Raw genomic sequence first — 21,712 nt, forward strand, 5'->3', positions numbered from 1 at the left:
TCTCCTTGGCATCTGTGTGGTTGGCCTTCTGCAGTTTCTGCTATGTTAAGCTACTGCCTCAACAGATCAACAATTAAATTATTTTAATTGTTAAATATAATTTACATTACTTCAGTCCATTGGAAAAAAAATGATAGTAATATTTTTGATCATTTTGCAGTTTGGCATTTTAAAAAAATATGCTGTTTTGGCTTTCAGACAGGTTCAGGAGATAGTAGGGGAGGCAGAACCTGTAATTTTATGTTATACTATTTGTTTTGTATTTAGCAATGCAAGATGAAAATGAATAAGAATGGGATTGCCCAGCACTTTACTGCTGACCATGGCACAAAAGACTGGTAGATACAGAATTTTTCTTTGCAAACACAGTATTACAAAGGTCCAAAAGAAATATATTAAGCAGAAGTTAGGTTGAAAATAGCTGCTCATAAACAAAGATCAAGTGCTGATTTTAAGTTTTAATTCTTTGCTTTCTTCCTTTGGGCTAAGTCTTGCTTTCCTCTCTGAAGAAGCGGAGATCCCATGAAAAAGGAACAGTTCAGAAAGCTACAGAGGCCCAGTGGTACTGCATAACTCTAATCTGCACACTAATGACCTCGAAGATAATTCTTTAAAATTGTGGCATGTCCTGAGTGGCCATCTGTCAGGCCAAACCAGTGGCCACTCTCCTTCAAAGAGCAGAACTAAGGGAGGAAGAGTAGGCCAGCACTGGTTCCTTCCTCTCCCAAAGCTGCTGGGAGTTTCATTTCTGTGGATAACCATTGTAAAAAGCCTGACTACTCAGGTTCGCCATCAAGAGGGACTTCATTCACAATTTCATCATTGATTTTGGGAGAGATCTTTCCCTCAAAGTATTTCTGCAGAAGTGGTGAGTGTATAAAAATTGGAAAATAAAAGTAATCCTCTATCTGTTTGCTTTTTCAGCGTGTCAAGACTTATTTTTGTGCGACACCTGGGAGGTATTCTAGCAGTGGCGAACATCCGGGGCGGTGGTGAATATGGAGAGACCTGGCACAAAGGTAAGTCAGTCAAAGCAGAGGAACAAAACTGCAGGCTTAGCAGTGAAAATTGCAACATTTTCTTTTCACTCCCTCTTCCATGCTCACATCTCCTTTTGCATTTTACTTACTCTGAAAAAAAAGTAGATTTTTTTCCTTACTTACATGTTAGAGCTGTACGTTGTCCAGTGTTAATCTGATGGTTTTCATTAGATTCTTTTAATTTTTGCCCCCTAATTAAAAACAGTTTTGTACAAAGACAATATTTTCCAAGAAAATAATTATGGTTTTTTAAGCAAGATCAAGTTCCGTAGACTTAAACACTGGAAAAAGCAGCTCTTTATCTTGAACTGATCTTACAAAAAATGTCTGTCTGTATTGCAAAAGACCTGTCTTGCTTTCACATACCTCTTCCGTTATTGCAGGTGCTCAATTCTAAATCCCCAAGACAACAACACTGACTATTTAGACTCTCTTGGTATCACACACACTCAAAAAAAATCATTTGCAGAATTTTACAGAAGGTGTGAACTCTTGAGTTCAGAATATAATTCTTCCATATTGTTTTTGCATAATTTATGAATAGACTTTTTTTTTTTTTTTTTGATGAATGTGACTGGAAAAATTTCTTCACCAAAAGGGCTTTCAAGCACTGGAACAGGCTGCCCAGGGAAGTGGTTGAGTCACCATCCCTGGAGGTACTTAAAAGACACATAGGTGTGTCTTAGGGACATGGCAGTGCTGAGTTAATGGTTGAATTTGATGATCGTACAGGTCTTCTCCAACCTAAATGGTTCTGTGATTCTGTGATTGAAGTTCATATGAAAGCAACAGCTCCAGAAGTGCATTGAAATCATCTCCTTCACACTCTTGGGGGATCCAACTTGTAGGCAACCATTTGACCTTTTAGGTTTTTTTAAGTAGACTTTTATGCCACAGAAAAACAAAGTCAAACACTGCAAAGCTCTGTCCAATCTCTTTTCCCCTTTTCTTAACACTTTCGATATCCATGTTTTTCCCATCAAGTCTTTGTCTTAATCATTCAATTGTCTTTGTCCACTTGCCTTATTGTTGACAACTGTCCACATTCCTCTATGAGGGGAAAAAGCTTGAAAAGTCCTTCTTATCTCTGTAACATACCCATCATTATTTAATGGTGATACTTTACTCATATTCCAAGAATCTGGTAGATAAGTTGCCAGAAATGTTGTCAGCAAGCCAAATGTACCAAAACAGTGGTGCTTGTGATGTAGCAATTTGCCATGGCAGTAATCCATAATATCTTTTTATCAGACAAAGTGGTATTTCCAGATCATTGCATCTTGATTTTACTGTTTCATCTGTGGTAACTATTTGTCTGGGTCATTTCCTCACAATTGAGTTAATTATGTAATAGTTTCATAAATAGAAACTGTATGTGCTTGCAGATACAGGATATTATTGCTAAAGATGAAGTATTCTTTATTAATTTTAATTTTCTGATTGATTTGTAATAGATTTTAATAAAATTTATCTTAATGTGATAATGCTTCTTTGATCCACCTATTTTCTGCTTGATTTTGACCCAAAGTCTTTTATTGCAGTTTCAAATAAAATATGCATCTGTTCTTTGTTAATTCCAGAAGCAATTACAGAAGGTTTTTTTTGCTTAGGTTTAATTGTATAGATAGGATTCTGACCTTACACCAGCCCGGTACTTTGAGTAAAGAGTAAGATTTATTTCTCCTTTATTGCCCCATATTTGAAGACCTTTTTGTTGTCACAGTATGTCTCTCTTCACAGTATGTCTCTCTTCAATGGTCTTGTTAATATGAGAATGATGTGTATTTGTTAAAAAAAAAAAGACAAAAAATTTAAAATGTACTGGTTTCAGTTCTACAAGATATTTATGATTCAACGTCAGACTTGCTAAACTTCTGCAACATAGAAACGAAGCAACCATTCTAAACTGGTTGTCTAGGATCACTCAATGGACAACGGAGATAAAGAGACACCTCCAGACTGTAGATCATCTCACTTATTTTAGTGTAAAGTTAATTTTCCTGGAGGTTCCTGGACCATAGGGGGAACCTTAGGCAATCAGCTTGGAATAAACATCCAGCTTTCAAAGAAAGCAGAAAAAACTGGGCTTCCATTTCTGCATCCTTTAAGTCCCGCTTGCCTGTGTGGGCCACAGCCTTTGCTACAGGAACACAAGGATTTTCTTCCTAGTTCCCATTTCTCCCTAGCCTGGGATTACCATGGTCTTTAGGTAGGATAACCTTTGAGGGGGAGCTAGTTTTAGTCCCTTGCCTAACAGGCAAGATTTGGACAACTGTGAGTTCTCTAAGTGGATACTCTTCTACTAAAATAATTGAAAGATTGTAGGGAAAACCATCCTTTTCCTTCCCTATCCCACCCTGCAAAATTTTTTGTTTTCAGACTTGGGAGTCTTATCAATTAAGACTTACATTTATCAAGACCTACATTTTCTGTCATTATTTATTCCTTCATACACCTGATGAAATTTGGAATTTCATTCAACATGATGGCATTATCTTAAGCATTTACGTATTGAAAGTTAATGAATAAAATTCCAAAGCAAGATGCAACTCTGAAGTCCCTTTTTGACCATAGCTATATATCATCTGGTTTGAAAACAGCTGAAAGAAAAAAAAGTAAATTACCAGCCGCATATTATATATCCAGGAAATCAGAAGCGCTTATTTTATATAGCTTATTTTATAAGCTGAATCTTTACTGCATTAAGAAACTGTCACTGAGTTTAATGATGTTAAAGTCCCATTAGCTCAAACCTCAAATGGATTATATGTGGTCATTTTGTATATATTTTGCTGTGCAAAGCTTTTAGCTTTCCTTTCACTGGTTAGGAACATTACCTGGCATCACTCCACAATATAGGTATGTATTATTCAGAGTTTCTGAAAGCATCAGAGTTATTGACACAGCCATCTTATAGCCTCTCTGTGTTGACAGAATCTTTCATTTTTGCTGTCTTTCCGAGCTGCATCAATTATTAAAATGTTCATGAAACTGGAATTGTTCCCAGGTATTTTTGTACACATGTTTTTCTGAAGAGATGGTATCAAAAGGATTTGATGGTATCAACTGATTTGTTTTGTTTCCGTGCTAGGTGGTATCTTGGCCAACAAACAAAATTGCTTTGATGACTTTCAGTGTGCTGCCAAATACCTAATCAAGGAAGGCTACACATCCCCAAAGAAGCTGACTATTAATGGAGGCTCAAATGGGGGCCTCTTAGTTGGTAAGCACTGCTTGTCTATTTCCCAGGTTTGGTGCTGGGTTTATTAAAGTAACCAGACAAAATTTGATGAGATCTGCCTGTCAAAAGTTGCCGCATTGTCAATGCATTAATGTATACCAGGTGTTAAATAGGTACAGTAGTACTTGGTTTGCTGTTTGCATAGGACTTTGGGATTCTGCAGTCTCTGGCAAAGGCTGACTGTTAAAAGCCACACAGTCGTGTGTGGTAAGAGCTAACCCTGTGGTAGAATCACACAGAAATAAGAATGGTTTAAAAAACATTTGGGTTTTTTTTTCTTTCTTAAGATTAACCATTACAAAATAACTACTGAACTATTAATTTGTTATGTAGCATTGGGAAACTGTGTGTGGTCTGTTACAAATGCATCTTGTTCACTTAAATTTCACTGCTGTGTTCTTAAATTCAAGGAAATTAATAGCCTCCTCTTAAGTAGAAGTCTTGTCACAGAAAGATCTCATGTTCTATGCAGTCTAAGAGCTACAAAATTTATTTCTGATAAGATCCTTATCTGAAAGTGTCCGAAAGTAGCAGAAGAAAAAGAAGCTGATTTTTTTCTGCAATTTTGAAAGGAAAAGGAGACACAAAGTAGTAATTTCAGGGTCTGTTTGCCTTTTTTTAAGCAACATGAAAAGTGACAGTATGAAAGGTTTGAGCTACTTGTGTGAGAAGGGGTTAAAAAAGGCACCTCAAGTTCATAAACCACTGAATTATAGAAAACTAGCAGTTTTACCAGGCCCACTCTGCTTGGTCTCCTTTTTGTATTTATCTGCTGCTGTATACTGACTCTATTGGTTTTATTCAATTTTTCAGTGAATTAGCATCCAGCATAAGAAACAGGATTTGGAATTGTACAGATCTTTGGTCTAAGCCATCTTGGCTAGACCTGCATTATTATTTTTAAAAAGCAGTTGTTTTAGAGATCAAGTAACAAGTACTTGTAAAGTTGTGTTTTGGTTTCTGCTTATATGCTTCTCAGTAACAAGTGTCAGGAGGTGTTTGTGCATTGAAAATAGAAATGGGTGAGTATGGTTAAGGATTAAAGCATTTGCATTCCATTTGGGAATGTGGGCATTGCACAAGTCAATTTTATGTGAGCCTAAATACATGTTTGGAAAAGCAGTTAAACTTAGAACATATTACATAGTGCCTGAAAATACTGGTCTCTGCTTACGTGGACTTCAGTTTCAGTCAGGATGAGGTTCATCCTACCTAGCTTCACTAATAAAACCCCCTGGTTTACTGGCTGAACTATTTAGTTGGGCTCCTCAGTAAGGGGAAGCAAGTGACATCTGCAGGGAATACATCATTCTAATAGGAGACAGGTGTTAGGAATCTAGACCTCCCTGCTCTAAAAAATCTTGTTAGAATCCTCCCCTTGCATTTACTGGTAGATTACAATCAAGCAGGGTTTCCATGCTCTTGATGAGCCAGATAGAGATTTTCCTTGACTGGGTAGAATTAGGTATTCCTAGGAATTTCATGTAAGGTCTTTTTAGGAAATTCATGTAAGGTCTTTTTCATTAAAGCAAGAATGAATTTTGCAGTAGCTGTTGATGCAACATTAGAGATCATAACTCATCCTTTAGGTTTAATGACTCACTGCCAGATTTTGTCCGTTCTTATTTATTGAAGAAAAAGCTGACAAGGAAGAGTATTGACACTCTTCCAAAATACTGTTTCCTTTCAGTCAGACTAACAGGAGGTGACTCTGAGGACTGCAAAGCCCTGAGCTGTTGCCTCATTCAACCACAAAACAAGACTTCCTTGTCCTGCAGTGTGATCCCCAAGCTGAGCAGAGTGGCACAGCTGTGAGCTGAAAACCTTCCTGCAAAAGCAGTGTTTGACCTCTCATGTTTGCTAGACAAAACCAGTTCCGACGTTTTGAAGGCGTATTTTCATACTGAATTTTAAAGCTCAAAGTTATGTATAGAGGGATAAAATTCACAAATAAATTGTTGTTCCACATTGCACTTCATTAATTAATATAATTATTATGGCTAATTAAAAAGGTGCAGTGTGCATGGATGAGTTGTCTCCATGGGTGATCTCTTACTGAAGTAACTACTTAAGGAACTAGCAAGGACCAATTTCTTACAAAATCCTGAGCAACAGACAGTGCTCCAAGAGATACTCTGAAATAAAGACTATTAAAATGAAATGTTATGGTAGTTGTTTTGGCTTTTTTTTCCTACCAGAATGCAATTTATGTTCATAAAAGAAAATAGCTTGAAAGGGGGGGATCTGATCAAAAGCTTCAGTTAAAACCTAAAGATCTTTTACATAGATCTCTTTAAGGTCTATATATACTTTATCAAAGCAACTCATAAATAAGGAAGAGTTAGCATAGTTAAAAATCAGAGATGACCAGAAGTAAAGTTTCATCTTTCAGAAAGTAAAAATCATGTTTAAATTAAGAAAATAGGGTAAAGTGTCAACTCTTCGCAGGGACTGACAGACCACAGGAGACTGATGAGCAAATTGCTTCCAATATTAAGATTAGCAATGACATTTTTCTGTGCACATCAGAGGCAGGAAGCTGGCCAGACGATCCGTGGGACTTGCAGGTTAGTGAGATGTAAAAGGAGCATTAAAGAAAAATAATGGCAAAGCAGAAGAACTGAATGGTCTGTTTGTATTGATGTTCCCTCCTGTGGAGTGTGGGGAGTTCCCTGCACCAGTCTGTCTTCATGGGGAATATTCTGGGGAGCTGACTCCAGTTGAAGCATCAGCAGAAGAGGTTCTGGAATGAATCAATCCAATGAAAAGCAGTATGTTGCCAGGACCAGATGGTGCACATGCAGGATCCTAAGTGAACTCTGATATGAAATTGCAGGCTACTAAGCCTGAATATCTGAGGAACAGAAGGGGGCAAGTGTAATGCCAAGTTTTAAATGGTTCATGGTGATACACAAACTGCAGATGAGTAAATCGGACTTCTCTAATGGGCAAGCTAGTTGAAACCAATAAATAATAGCTGACAGAAAAGAATTCTGCAGGCTGAAGCTGCAGCTTTCAAATGTATTGGAGCTATCTGAAGGAGTCAGGCTGCATATGGGGCTTGTAATGGTGATCTAGGGGAGGAGTTATTCTTGGATTTTCAAAAGCTTCCTCACATAAGGCTGTGAAAGAAAGTCCTTGCTGAGCTGGAAGCAAAGTCATGTCATAGCAATATCATGGTTAGCGGGGTGCAAAGAGTGGCAATAATCAATCCATTTTCACAATGGACAAAAATGAGGAGTTAAGAAGAATTTGGGAAAGATTATACCTACATCTTGATGCACAGTGAATAGTTCTGAATTAATTAAGGGATTCTGGGACCCATTGTAGTAGTTACGTGAAAATTTCGGTGCTCTTATTTCTTAAAATTCAAAAAAAGCAGGAGAACTTGTAAAATCAGCAGGCGAAAGGTTTAGATCAAGAAACAGGAATTGGAATTGAAGAACTTAGTGCTACAGGATATGATGAACACTGGATGAATAAACATTAAGAGAGGGAATAGTTGTATTTACAGGGGAAGTGTGTTTTGATGGCTGTTTAATAGGATGGCTGGAGATAATTCCAACTCAGAGAAACTTACAGTTCATCAGATGATAATTAAAAGGAGAGATTTCCCAGTATTTGTTCAACACCTTTTCCCAGAGTATCTGCCAGTTGCCACTCTTACAAATTGAACACTGAGCTTGATGGGCCTACTGCAGTTATTTTTAAAATACATAAGTAAGCATTATTCTTAAAGAAATTGTCCTTTCCAGTTGTAGGAAGATAAAAACCGTAGAACAAGAAAATTTTAACAGCAGTAATTCCCTTTGTTAATTTGAGGTTATTCCACTGATTTTGTAGCAGTCTGCTTTTATCAAAACTCTTTTCATATGGGTTTACATAGTAATTATGGAAGACAACTTGCATCAGTAAATGGAGGGCTTTTGATCCTTAATGCCCTTTTCTTTCTTGATACTAATATTAAAAGTTTAAACAGCGACTGGTTTAGGTACCTTCAGTCCGTAGTTCAAAATGTCGCATGCTTTAGAAGTTCATTTCTCCTTCAGATCCAGTTTGGTGGTTTGAAAGGCAGTTTTCATAGAGCAACATGTTTGGTGTCTGAAGAGCACAGAAATGGCTCTTAAGTTCTTTTGAACACACCATCTTTCAGAGTTGTATTTTTTATCCATTTGTGTATTTGCTTACAGTTTTGCTTGAAAGTCTTATTTGACTTCATATTCACTGACAGCCTTCTCTCTTCTGCGACTTGGTAGTGAACCTTTTACTGCTGAGTTTTAATTCTTTAAGATCTGAATGCTAATGGAATTGTTTTCCTTTTGAAGCTGCCTGTGCTAATCAGCGCCCTGACCTATTTGGTTGTGCTATTGCCCAAGTGGGAGTGATGGACATGCTCAAATTCCACAAGTACACCATCGGCCATGCTTGGACCACTGACTATGGTTGCTCCGACTGTAAAGAGCAGTTTGAATGGCTGTGCAAGTAAGTGCCCTTAAATACTTTCTGTGGTTGTTAAAACATGTAGTCTGCTCAACAGTTTCCGGTTGTCATGATCAATATCTATTCTGATGATTACTTCATCCTTTCCCACACTGAATTTGGGGAGTTCAGCATTTCCTTCCAAAAGTCAGTTTTGAATAAAAGACTGTCTTCAAAGCCCAGTTGAATCAAGTGGTCGTATTTTCAAAGACCTTTTTCTCCTAGCAGCTTTTAACAGTCATAAAGTTTTCTTTCTGAATAATGATTCTTTTAGGCTATTAGAACAGAGTATTCTCAAGTGGACCCCTACAAAAATTGTATTTTTTACCATGAGGAAGGGACAGTCACCATTGTGAATTGTATTATACAATGTGGGTGGGATTTATTTGTAGGAATTGAATGGCACTAGACCATATTAGGATCTTAATTAATTTACTAGCTTCTGTTGAGAGTCTCAATTTCCCTGTTTCCAGCAGGGTGGATCCTGCTATGGACTTGACAGGTTTTACTGCAGTTACCCTGCTGGCTACTCATGATATTTTGGACATTTCTGTGAGATGTACACATACATCTCTCTGAAACTAAAGAAATGTATTTGCTTCATGTTTCAGAGCCAGAGATCTGTGGCCATGACTGTGTGTCAGTTGCCATTAGTGCAATTCTGATTAATGTAACTGAGAACTTTCTATTCTGAATGCTAACAAATGCGACTGTGACGATTTCAATAGGAAAGGACCTTCTTGTTGAGTCTTGAAGAAAACGTTTGTGTGTTTTTTTCAGGTACTCTCCACTTCACAATGTCAAACTACCAGAAGAAGACGGTGTCCAGTACCCCTCCACGCTGCTTCTCACAGCAGACCACGATGACCGTGTGGTCCCTCTGCACTCACTGAAGTTCATCGCTACCCTGCAGTACATTGTGGGCCGAAGCAGCAAACAAACCAATCCGCTTCTCATCCATGTTGACACTAAGGCTGGGCATGGAGCAGGAAAGCCAACTGCTAAAGTTATAGAAGAAGTGTCAGATATGTTTGCTTTTATAGCACGATGTCTAAATCTTGAGTGGATTGAATAGGCAAAATGCTTATTACTGTCTCCTTTAGAAAATAAGGGCTTTAACATTTAAGAACAGCCACACTACTACTTGGTGTAGTACTTACATTTAAGAACTACAGTTTAATATTTTATTGATCCAACCTGCTATGGAGTTTTGATCTTCTGTGCTTCCCTCTTTTTGGCATTTCTTTGATTTTTTTTTCTACTGCATTCCAAATTCCATTTTGAAAAGCATGTTCAAAAAAATAGCTGAGCTACTCTCAGTACTGTTGTGAAAATTTAGATTTCAAAATTAGTGCTAGTTGAGGTTATTTCCTGTAAACAATTTTAATGTATTTCATCTATAAACATGTCCAGATCATTTGTAATTAAATGTAAGTACTGTTCACGTACAAGAACTCTGAGCATATTTTATTTACACAGTAATTTAAGAATGTAAATTGAAGGTGTTCAGTGATAACCATGAAAAACTGAAGAGACAGTAATCCAGTTACATCAAATATTATTAAAAAGCTTATATTACATTCTGTTCATTATCGTGTTACAATCTGTAATAATGATGTTGCTAAATTGTTCTTTCTTTCCAAAGAGTCTTCAAAATGTCACCAGTTTTCTCTTCTGCCATTTATTTCTGCACAGAAAACTGGAGGCTGAAAAACTTGAAGAGGTCTTAGATTCTCACTGTAATCTCAGTCAAGCTATACAGATACCCTCCAACAACCCATGTGAAGTTATTTCTTTAACTGTTTCTGAAGAGTAGACCAGACACTGATTTAAATAAATGAACAAAAAATAAGCTAACAAAAAAACCCCACCCCAACCCAAAGCCACAGCTTTGTCCAGATTGTTCAGGTTCAATTTTTTTCTGATGCTTCTGACAAGACGTTCTCTAACAAGGGAAAATCTGAACATGCACATATAACCTAGTTTTGGCTGCAAAACAAGAGCTCGTAGTCAGACTCCCTAATGATTTGACACAGGCACATTATTTGAACTGCCATTTTTACCATCTAAGCTGAAGAGGTATAAAGAAGATGTGAGTATTTGCCTCCTGTCTAATCTCTCATGCACTGCAGCAATTAAAGTTTGATTTTGCAGAGAAAAAAGTGTTCTATCAACTATTATTAGTCTTGTTGCCCCTCCAGAAAACATCACTGTTTCTCAGTTTTGGATGAACTGATCTAACCTTACAGAATCATGCTTGTCATTACATTCATACTTAGACCCTAAGGACTGTATTTTAACTCTGGGCTCAGGAGTTTTATCTCTAAGCAAATAGTGTCTCGGTGCAGGAAGAGGAGGGAGTAGTATTTAAAAGAGAGGGCAAAAATAAAAATAAATTTGTACCAGAGTCACTCTGTGTTTCCCTCATGATCTGGACTTCTTTTGATTCCCTCTGGAGTCCAGGAATGATTATCCTCTCCAGGCCTTTATTATGTATGATTTTAGGAGAAAATAAAAAATTATTTCTGCTTTCATATGAAATACCACACCTAAAACCCGTATGTTATTGGGGGTTTATTTGGGATCCACAGGCATTACAGTTGTTTACAAGACTCTGTAGACTTGCATTCTGATCACAGCATTGAATAAACAACCAGAATAGGGAGTTGAGGGAGGGTTGTTTTTTTCCTTCCAGGCTGTGAAGACAGGGTGCAGGTTTAGCACCCCCCTTTTCCCAGAGGTATATGAACTGCTTGCTTTGATCATTGGAAATTTTCAACAGCTTCCCCACGTGGCAGAAACAAAGCACATAAAGCTCTGCCATCTCCACTTGTAATATTCGTATTTGTGGCATGTGGCCTTCTATTGAATTTATAGTTACTGTCAAGATATCAGAGCTTCACCTCTGATACAGAGCTTTGCAGGATAGGGTGTGTGGAAACACAGTCCTCAGACATTCGAGAAATAGAGCTGAACTGTGTCAGTGCATTGAATTGCAAATGCTTGGGTACAGCTACCTCAATCACCTCTAGGTCTGTTCCTAAAGATGCTTTTCCTTATTCTCCCGTTGCTCAAGTGCAAAACTTCTGGAACAGGTTAAAAGTAACTCCTTTTCCTTCTGAAGCCTTCTGTTAAAGCTGAGTTCCCTGAATGACTCAGTGTCGTGACAGATGACCCATAATCTGGGGAGTTCAGAAACAAACATTTCTCTTTGAGCAGCAATCAGTAGTGCTGAAGATGGAGCTGCTTGCTGGAGCCACTACTCACAGTGTTCCAGAGTATCACTTGTAGAATGCTAGTGTCAGTACTGGGAAGGCATTTTGTTTCTGTAGCAGGGTCATCACATCAACATTTATTTGATCTTAATCAGCTGTGCCAAGTTCAGGATTCAGGTGCCAAAATAATGATGTTGCAAAGCTGTCCTGTTATCTGAGTTGCTGCTTTTGAGGCAGACAGGGTCATATCCAACTGGAATCTGTAATTAAGTCTGAGCAAGTAATGCTCTTGTAATATAGTGGGATTTAAACCTTCGGGGTTTTGATTAAATAGACCTGGAGCCAAACCATTCCTGCTGTATAAAACATAATGAAATTTCTGTTAGTCTAGTTACAAGGTTAAGTTCCTTTTTCAATAGCGGAAATGCTATTTTATGAAAATACTCTTGTGTTTTGTGGCTTCTGTTTCCGGTATGTGAAGCAAAATTCACAAGCTGGGCAAGGTAACCTCACAACTATCTGCTTTTTCAAAACTACATTAGAATTGTGCCAAAATCCAGCTCCCCAAAAAAGTCCTGTAAGAGGCTTATGCTACATGAAGAAAAATCTGGTTTTATGTGGAAATAAATGAACTTTTTACATATTTCTCCTTCTAATACTCTTCACAGCTGATATCAAGGTATCTTAGTTGTCTTTCCTCCTGTGAGTGTACCTTTGCATTAGAGTTGATTTATGTGAAAAAGGTCAGAAGTATTTTTAAGAGCTGAGAGTCTTCATATTCTTTACAGAGGAGATATTTGAATTCCTTTGCATTTGAGTTAATTTACATCTTGATAGCTGCAAGAAAAAAAAAATACATATCTGTATGTATGTATGTACTGATTTCAGCTGGGAGCTGTGCTCCATAGTCCAAGGGTGAAAGAGGGCAGCTGGCCTGTGGGTATGTAAGAATAAACTGCACTCAAGACAGAGTTTGGAGATACCTGTCCCTGGCACCTAGGGCTTCTTGACCAGTATTTTCTTGACTTGGCTCTACTTTGCTATCTGTCTGTAGTAAGGCAGAAACATGAGCAGCAGTACTCTTGGATTTAATGCATCAAGCAGCAGCTTTCAAAGATCAGTGTTGCCAGCTCATTTATTTATTTTTAGCCTGAGGTTGCCCCTCAGGATTGCCTAAAGATCTGCTTATAGACTTCCTGACAGTCTCTCCTGTGAAAGGGGTTTTCCAAGCTGAGTAGGATTTAGGGGGAAGGCCATGGGAGGGACTTGAAAGCCAGGCTAATAAACAACCACACATTTTTCTGCCAAGCTCTTCTACTTTGAAAATCTGTAGTAGACCACTTTTGTGCAATTATCTCTTTGTCCAGACCTCTAAGAATTTAGATAGGTCATGCTGGTTTGAACAGCCAGGTTTGGCAACTTTGTTCATTTCTCCTTGTGTTAATTCTGCCTTCATATATGGCATGCCACGGGGAAAAAATAGCATTCCTTGGGCTTTTTTTAGCTTGCTCTTGTAGAAGAGTGAGGTGGGGTAGCCTTCCGATGCTCATGTCCCTGAAGATAACTATAGTGTGTCCTCAAGATAACATTCATGAATAGAAAATTCTGAATAAGCTCATGTCTTCAGTTTATTCATGGCAGAGCAATCCTAGTGACGGAGTCCCTCAGTGGAAGCTGGACTAGCTACTGGAGCAGAAATTAACTGAGATTCTGGACTAGGAGGACTGTGATTTGGCTGTTTCTCCTAATTTTCCATAAGAATAACTGAAAATTCAACATTTAAAACCAAAGCTAAGCAATAACCTACTAGTGAGACTCTCTTTTCTGTAGACATCCCTCTGCTTTGTTACCAGGAGTAACAGAGGCAAGGAACAAACTTGGTGCTCATGCCCTTGCCCATCACAGTGGAGGTTTAGTGCTGAAAGTCTGAGTAAGAAGAGTCAGTGTGTGGTGACTTCACTAAACATTTCCAGTTCCCACAGCAGATGCAGCATGACAGCTGGAATCAGCGTATGGATGACGGCCCTGCAAATGTGACATTACCAGCTGGCCACGTGCTGCTCAGAAAACTGTAAATTGTGCTTGTGCACTGCTTTCAGTGCCTCTCGGAAGGAAAAGGAAGGAGATACCATTCTCGAAGCCCCTAAGGTGGGGGGGACACATGGTGGTTTAGGCAAGATGTGTACTAGGTAGGTATCTGGTAATGCTGACTAAGCATTAAATTTTATACTTCTCTATAACCTATACAGGGCATCACTAGGCCCAAACTATTGTCTATAATTTTCTTAGTCTCACTCTTAAAGTATTGGGAAAATAAATCCGAAGAAAAGCAGAAGTTCAGCAGTAGCACCTGAACTAATAGGAGGTGGTAATTTCATTTAGTTCTTAGCACCATGGTTTTCATGCTGCTTCTCTTTCCCTGTGAAGAGCTGTACTTACTTAACCTCTGACATCTCCTCAGTAGAAGAACAGATGAACATGAAGATATATTGCATTTCAGTGATGCCATCAAATAATATTCTGCTGTGGGACATTGAAAGTGTCAGAAAACAAGAGCAGCAGGAAAAAAAGTTTGCCACCTAGCAGTTACTGGACAACCATGAACATACTAAATAACAGAGGAGTTTATTCATTAGTTAGTTTTACACCAGTTAATACAATTTTTTAGAAATTTGGAGAGTGCTTAGCTGGTGAAAAACTCTTACCCATGCTGATTTATTCTTTTAGGCCATTTCTGGTGTGTAACAACACATGTCATTGTGACAGCAAGTGACAAAATGCTGTGACATGGACTGTTGTTTCCTTCCTGAGGAAGAAACTGAATAAAGGGCTTGGGCATTTCACTCTTCCGAATCCTTTGGAACAGTAACAGAAGCAGATAAACAATACTTACTGTCTTCTGATTGTTTCACATGAAACAGTATCATTTCTCAGCAAACTATGTTGTTTTCTGGTAGTACTGCTATTTCAGAGAAAGCTCTGGTGTAGTAGAACAAGCTTTGTAATGTAGGTAGGTGCAGGTATCTCTTTCAGTAGCTGGGCCAAGCTGTTAAATACTTCCTATTTCATGTATTTTGTGTAAATTATTAGCATTCTACTGCTGAAACTGCTTTTTGGTTTAGCTTAAAGCTTCTCAGCATTAAAACCATGTTTTCATCATAAATGGCATAAAGCTCTAGACGTAAGACCATTGATAGGAGACCCAAGCTTCAGTTCCTGAAGGGTTTACCTTTCATTTTGTGTTTCACTGGGTACACACAGGTAGAATCATAGAATGGTTTTGATTGGAAGGGACCTTCAAGATCATCTAGTTCCTGCTACCCTGCTCTGGGCAGGGACACCTTCCACTAGACCAGGGTGCTCAGGACATGGTCTTGAACAACATGGTCTTGAACACTTGAATACTTAAGGAATGGGGCATCCACAACTTTTCTGGACAACCCATTCCAGTGCTTCACCATCCTCATAGTGAAGAGTTTATTCCTAATACCTAATCTAAACCTGCCTTCTTTAGGTTTGAAGCCATTCCCCCTTGTCCTGTCACTACACACCCTTGTAAATAGTCTCTCTCCATCTCTCTTGTAGACTTCATACCTGTAGGGTACTGAAAGGCCACAATTAGGTCAGCCCAAGGCCGCCTTTTTTCTAGACTGAACTAGAAGAACTTCACATTACAGTAAAAAAGTGAAATAACCATAGATGATCACTGCCTATAAATTGAAGAGCTTGGGAAACCTCTATGGTTGACTGTATGTAAATAAGCCTCCAGCTGTATTTTGAAATTAAAGGGATTACTTTTCCTAATTAGGGATGCTCAGCCCTCCTTGAGCTTAAAGGAAGTACAGATCAAAATCTGAACTTCCTAAGAGCACGCATCTCTCAAAGTGCCTAAAAGCAAAAGCAGTTCTTGAAATTCCCTGTCTTTGCAATGTGGTTGTCTTTCAGCAAAGCTTCAGCTGCCAAGGACAAACTGGAAAACATCCTCCTCTCACAGATGACAGTCACTCACACAACAACCCAGTCATTAAATAGTTTGCTGCCATGGGCCTGCTGCCCATTCTTCCTGCCTGGTGGAGCTTTCCAGGGCCACTGTGATTGCCAGAGGAAGTCAAATGAGGGGGAGGGGTATCAAAGTTACAAAATTGCTTCCAGCTAATTATTACTGTATCCTGCAGCCGTAGGGAGGAGAGGAGAGAAGATCCAGCAGGCAGGAATTGTGCAGCAAGATTGATTTATTTAATTATTTTACAAACTCTTTAATAGACTTTTTTATTCATAGTCTAATTGGACAAAGGATCAGCCACCCCTTGGGGGTGATTGGCTAAAATCCTAAAACATCCATTGTCAAAACATATTTCTACTGTACCATAAACATAGTTCTACAAGGTCGCAGGTGTTCATAGTTTACAGGACTCTGCAAATATCTTGGTGAGAGAGAAAAGTATCTCACGGGCCTAGAAAGAAGCAAGAAAAAATCTTTCTAGCAGCAATATTGTATCCACAGCTAATGAGTTAGACAGTTATTGAAAACATTTCATTGGAGATTTTGGACTGCTTCATTATTTTTGATCCTCGTTTCCTGTTAGGATCTGATTAGTGGGAGATGCCTCTCCTGAATTAAGGTACAAGAAAGAAGTCTGGTGTTAATCATATTTGCCTGCCTGGCTGCCATGGTAAAATTCAGAGGTTCTCACCTCAAGCTGTGCCAGTGGAGGTTCAAACTGGACATCAGGAAGAATTTCTTCACAGAAGGGGTTGTTAGGCATTGGAACGGACTGCCCAGGGAAGTGTTGGAGTCACCATCCCTGGAGGTGTTCAAGAAACAACTGGACTCAATGCTATGGTGTAGTTGACAAGGTGGTGATCGGTCAAAGGTTAGAAGTCTTTTTCAACCTAAATACTTCTGGGTGCTTGATTGTGTGACATGGGTCTTGGCTGTGGAGAAAAATGGGCTTACACTCAGGGAAATTCAGGGAAATAAGTTTGGAATTTGAGGTCTCTAGGACCACCTGCCCTGCGTCAGCAGAGGCCTGAATGCTGCCAGATTTCAGAGGCTACCTTTCTCTTCCTTTAAACATCTGCACTCAAAGCTATTTTTGTTTTCAAGTTTATTAGCCTGCTCATCTCATTTGTGGGTTTTCTCCACTGTTTGGGATGACAGCAGACATCTAGGGAAGCTAATTACTCTTCTGTCAAGCCCTAGAAGGCTGTGCAAGCCTTTTGGGAGAAGATGTTATCTTTATCTCCAGCACATATTTCAATGAAAATACCAGTTTAACTTAGAAGCCAGCTTCCCTGGGGTCTTCCTCCTTGCAACAGAAGCGTGGAGCTGATCTCCGTGGCTTTCCAACCCAGGATCCACATAGACATAAGGGAGATGCCAGGAGCATGGAGACCCCTTGCAACAGCAGCCAAGGCAAGGAGAGCTGGGGGTCCCCAATCTCTCCAGGGCTTGCCAAAATTCTACCACTGGCTCACTTTTTTCAGCTGTCCGCCATCCTGTAAAGCATGAGGCTGGCAGGAAACTAAGCCTGGCCTGTCATTCAGTGCAGAGGAGAAGTCCTGCTCAGGTCAGGCCTTTGGCACAGCAGAGACCTCCAGCTACCAAGGGAGATTTCTGGCCTGCATGAGAGGTATTTTTGGAGGGAAGCAGTGAATTGACAGGGTTTTCTGAATGACAGCTTCAGCCTTACAAACCTAAAGCCTTTCTGACATAGATCCTCCTATTGACTCTGAGCCCATATCTTACAGCAGCAGCTTCATCCTTCTCATTCTCCCATCCCATTCTCTACAATGTGTTGCATGTTACAGGAACACCTAGTTTTCCTTACCTTTTAGCTCCAAAAGGTGTTCTCATCTTTCCTAGTCACATTACACCTGATCGTTTTTCATTCATTGACTGTCTTGCTTTTTAACTTTGTTTACTCTTGGAATTACCTGGAGCTTCAACATATGGGAATGACTAAAAAGCTGATAGCAAAACAAACAAACTGCCGGCTAACACACACACATGCAGAGAGAGACCTTTCCTTGGGGTTTTGCTTCATTTTCTCTCTGCTTTCTTGCAGATCACTTTTTAGAAATTCAGAAATCCCTTGAGCCAGTTTCTGAAGACTAGTTGTTCTCCTTGGGTGACATGTGGTTCCCACATACGTGGCCCTCCTAAGGACTGTTTCGCTCAAATCTTAGTTCTGGGTTGCAAGAGGGACTGCGACAGCATGCTTATTACCCATAGATGACTAGATCTCACACATCAGGAATGTTCAGTACTAGCATTACAATTCCCATTTTGCCCTCTGGTTGTAATCCCTGCTTTCACTGTGCTTTCACCATCTGTTGCAAACTCCAGCTGTTGGCTTTTAAAGAAACACTTCTGGAACGTTCATGGCTCTGAAAAACCTTCTCTCCAGTTGCTTCTGTGAGAATTGGATGTCCTTAGTTAACAAACAAGTAATGCCCAAGACATACTGCTGCTCTGAACTTCCTGCTGGTCTGTTTAATTAGCTCCTCTAGCTGGAACTAGCTGTGGTTTAGCTTCTGTTGTTTCTTCCTTTCCCTCATTATTTCACCAGGGCAAGCTGTCCCCACAGACTGCTGCCACCTCTTGTGCATCTCTTCCGTCTCATTCCTTGAAATTGCTATGAAAAGACATTGCCTGAGTGTGCTTTCCACGCTGGAAGATGGGCAGCTCACAGAGCTTTCAGCCCTGATGGTGATTCTGCCTCTACAGCAGCCACTTGTCCCTGTAATTGTCTCAGAGACACAGGCCCCCCCCCAAGGCAATGTGGGCTTCTCCTCCTGCACACTCCGTGCTGTTTTCATTACAGCATCTCCTGCAGACACACAAATAGTATGTCTGGCACTGCATTTCCCTATTCTCATTTCAGGAAAACACAGCCAACAAGGTCTAACTCAAACTAAATCCAACAGAACGGAGGAGTTTGGGGATTCCTCAAAGTGAAACACCATCCTCCCAACACAAGGTTTTCAGTACTGGAAGCTGAAAAATCACTGGCAGCAGAAGGCAGTCCTCATCCAAAGCACAACAATCCGTGTGAATCTTCCCGTTTTGGCAATGAACTTTCAGATCAGACCCAAAAACAGCAGGGAGATTTTCACACTAGTGTAACTGTGAAGTTGCAGCGTAGATGGTACGAAAGAGCCCTCAAATACCTGTCGAGATATTTCAGTGTACTTCACTAGGGTAGTTCTGTCACTGCTAATTTTGTGCCTATATTTAACTGAGTCCTTGAACAATTTGGGAACTGCAGGTCATTAATTATCACAGCCACCCTCAGTGATGGGGCAGGTGAGAACACAGGGAATGGCCAGCAAAGGGAAGAGGCCAAGGGAGCTGTGCCCTATCCCCAGGAAGCTCCCCACCTGCCTCCATGCCAGCAGCTCACCCCAGGGAGCACTGCAGGCTTTCCTAACAACATCTCCCTCTCAGCCCTGCCCCCGGGGGAGGCTTGGCATCGGAAAAGTGGCAGCCTGAGACCCTGCTGCACCTGCCCACTTCAAGTCCTGGGAAGTCTGAACCTTACCACAAAAGTGTGGACAATCCCCTCTGAGCTGGAGCAAATCACTTTTTTGTACAATTTACTGTTGTAAATTGTAAATAGAAGGAAAAAAAAAAACCAAACATGATGGTTCTCAAGTCTCCATAACACATCCTGAAGATTGTTCACGCTAGAGAGATGGTGGGAGAAAAGTGGCGAAGTGGTTGTAGAAAGGAAACATTTTCCTCCATTCTTAAACACTTTCCAGCTCTGTCAGTCTGAAGCCATTTAAGATATAAAAAGGAATAAGGTTATAAAGACTAAGATCACATGTTCTCTTAATGTGACACCCCACCACTGCTGGGATTTTTCAACCAAGGGAATGCACTTCTGTGCTCAGTCCTTGTGTGTCTTCATCCCCTGTGATGATCTGAGGTGACTTGGCTGGCCTGAGGGAAGGTTGAGCAGCACAGTGTTTTGTAAGAGAGAAACAGGTGAAATGCTCAGAGATGGTTTTATGCAAAGGACCATGTATGTACCTGTGCATTACTGCTCCCTTACTACTTGCACTCATGCAAGGGTTATCAAGGAGTTTCCCGAGCTCTTTGATTTCTGATCAAAACAAACCTAAGCTGCTGGTGCCAGCTCGTTACTAGAAATGCCTTTAAATACCTACACATCCTTTGCTCTACTCACACAATTATAAGCTGGCTCGACAACTGATAATTAACCTGATTTCCTTTCTTTTTTTTTTCTTCTCTCTTCTAACTTAACTGACTGCCCTGTAGATGCTGACATTGATGCCAGTGGTTTCTGCCTTTCCACTTCCATTTTCCACCTCTGCTATTGGTGCAAAATGTGGTTTTCAGTTTCCTGGTCAAACTTATATATACTGGGTTCAATGTGTGCTGCTTGGTTTTTTTTTTTCCTCACTGAAACACATGTCCTAAAATTCATATTTAATTGCATAAAATTTGTCATTTGTCCAGGAACAAAAAAAAAAAAAGTACATCCATCACAAAATGGAGGCAATTTGAAAATAAAATTACTTGATTTTGCCAATATTTTGTGAGACTCTTTTCCAAGAATTCACTGAGTGTGTCATGGACACATCACGGTGTGGTCCTAAAATATGGAGTCCTGTTTGAGCATACTGTTGTTCACTGTCCTTCATGCTCCTACATAATCATAAGACTCCCATGCTTCTTCTAAGCCTGTGAGAGATTTTTGGTGTGGTTCCACCTTTACCTTTATAAGGTTTCTTCAAAGAACAGCAGGTCTGCTGCTGCTCCTCTGTTTTTTTCTGCCAGATTGCTGCTAAAAACTTGTAAGCTCTCAACAGGAGCAAGAGCACAATAGCATTAATCAGTGCCTCCTGCCAAATTCTTGCCAGTTCAAAACAGCACTTGGGGGATTATTTCTCAGCCTCCATTCATAATCAGTGACCTCTTGCTTATTATTTTAACTGCAGTGGCAGTTCTGCTGGATTGAGAGACTTCCCTATGTGTCCTCCATTGGATTTGTAGCAGTAACATTTTAGTATTCCTAAATTCATATTTGGCTGTGAGATTTTGCCCTGTTGTCAGTGTCGTCTTCAAATGCTTCTGCCCAGTGGATGGGCTTTTTTCTTTACCTCTTTCTGCGTGCTTTGGTTTCCCTTTCTCTTAGAGTCTCAGACAGAGGCAGCAGGGGAAACTCTGATCCTCGAGGACAAGTCTGAAACAGTAGGGAGAAATTGTGGGTTTCAGCCTCCTTCATCATTTCCAGCTTTCAGGGAACAAAGCCTGACTCACAGCAACACAGCAGCAGCAGCGCAGGAGCCACCAGGGCTCTGTGGTCTCCCCACAGCTGCTGAGCCCTGCAGTGCCCAGGTGTCCTCCAGGGCCTGGGTACCTCACTTTCACTTGCCAATAGTGGCCACCCTACCTCATCAAGCAAGGACTGCCTTTCCTGTCAGGAGCACTGATGCTGCAGGTGCTCTGGACATGCAAGGAAAGGCAGGAATGATTCCAGTAGTAAAATGGGCAATGGGATGCTGTTACCCCATGCTGTGTTTCCCAGTAACTTTACTGGGAGGCACATGTGCACCGAGCTCAGTTTAAAGATGCTCAAGACAAAGTTATGAGGAGCCTACTGGAAGGTTTCTCTTTATTCTTCAGACAATTCAGATTACACATCCCATTTTTAGTTCATTCTTGCCCTCTTACCATAGTGCTACAATGAATCTCATAGACACAT

The 21,712-nt window shown here is 40.0% G+C and overlaps 1 protein-coding gene across 1 annotated transcript in view; it reads left to right on the forward strand.

The window, feature by feature from the left end:
* Positions 1-11,306, forward strand: part of PREP (prolyl endopeptidase) — a 92,217-nt gene extending 80,911 nt beyond the window's left edge. Inside the window, exons 12-15 of the mRNA XM_069011057.1 lie at positions 925-1,019; positions 4,132-4,263; positions 8,607-8,763; positions 9,541-11,306. Of these exons, the coding sequence (XP_068867158.1) occupies positions 925-1,019; positions 4,132-4,263; positions 8,607-8,763; positions 9,541-9,835 (679 nt within the window). The 3' untranslated portion in view covers positions 9,836-11,306. The remainder of the gene's footprint in view (positions 1-924; positions 1,020-4,131; positions 4,264-8,606; positions 8,764-9,540) is intronic.
* The last annotated feature ends 10,406 nt before the right edge of the window (positions 11,307-21,712 follow it).

The sequence above is a fragment of the Aphelocoma coerulescens genome, chromosome 3, assembly GCF_041296385.1.
Source record: "Aphelocoma coerulescens isolate FSJ_1873_10779 chromosome 3, UR_Acoe_1.0, whole genome shotgun sequence".
Taxonomy (NCBI): Eukaryota; Metazoa; Chordata; class Aves; order Passeriformes; family Corvidae; genus Aphelocoma; species Aphelocoma coerulescens.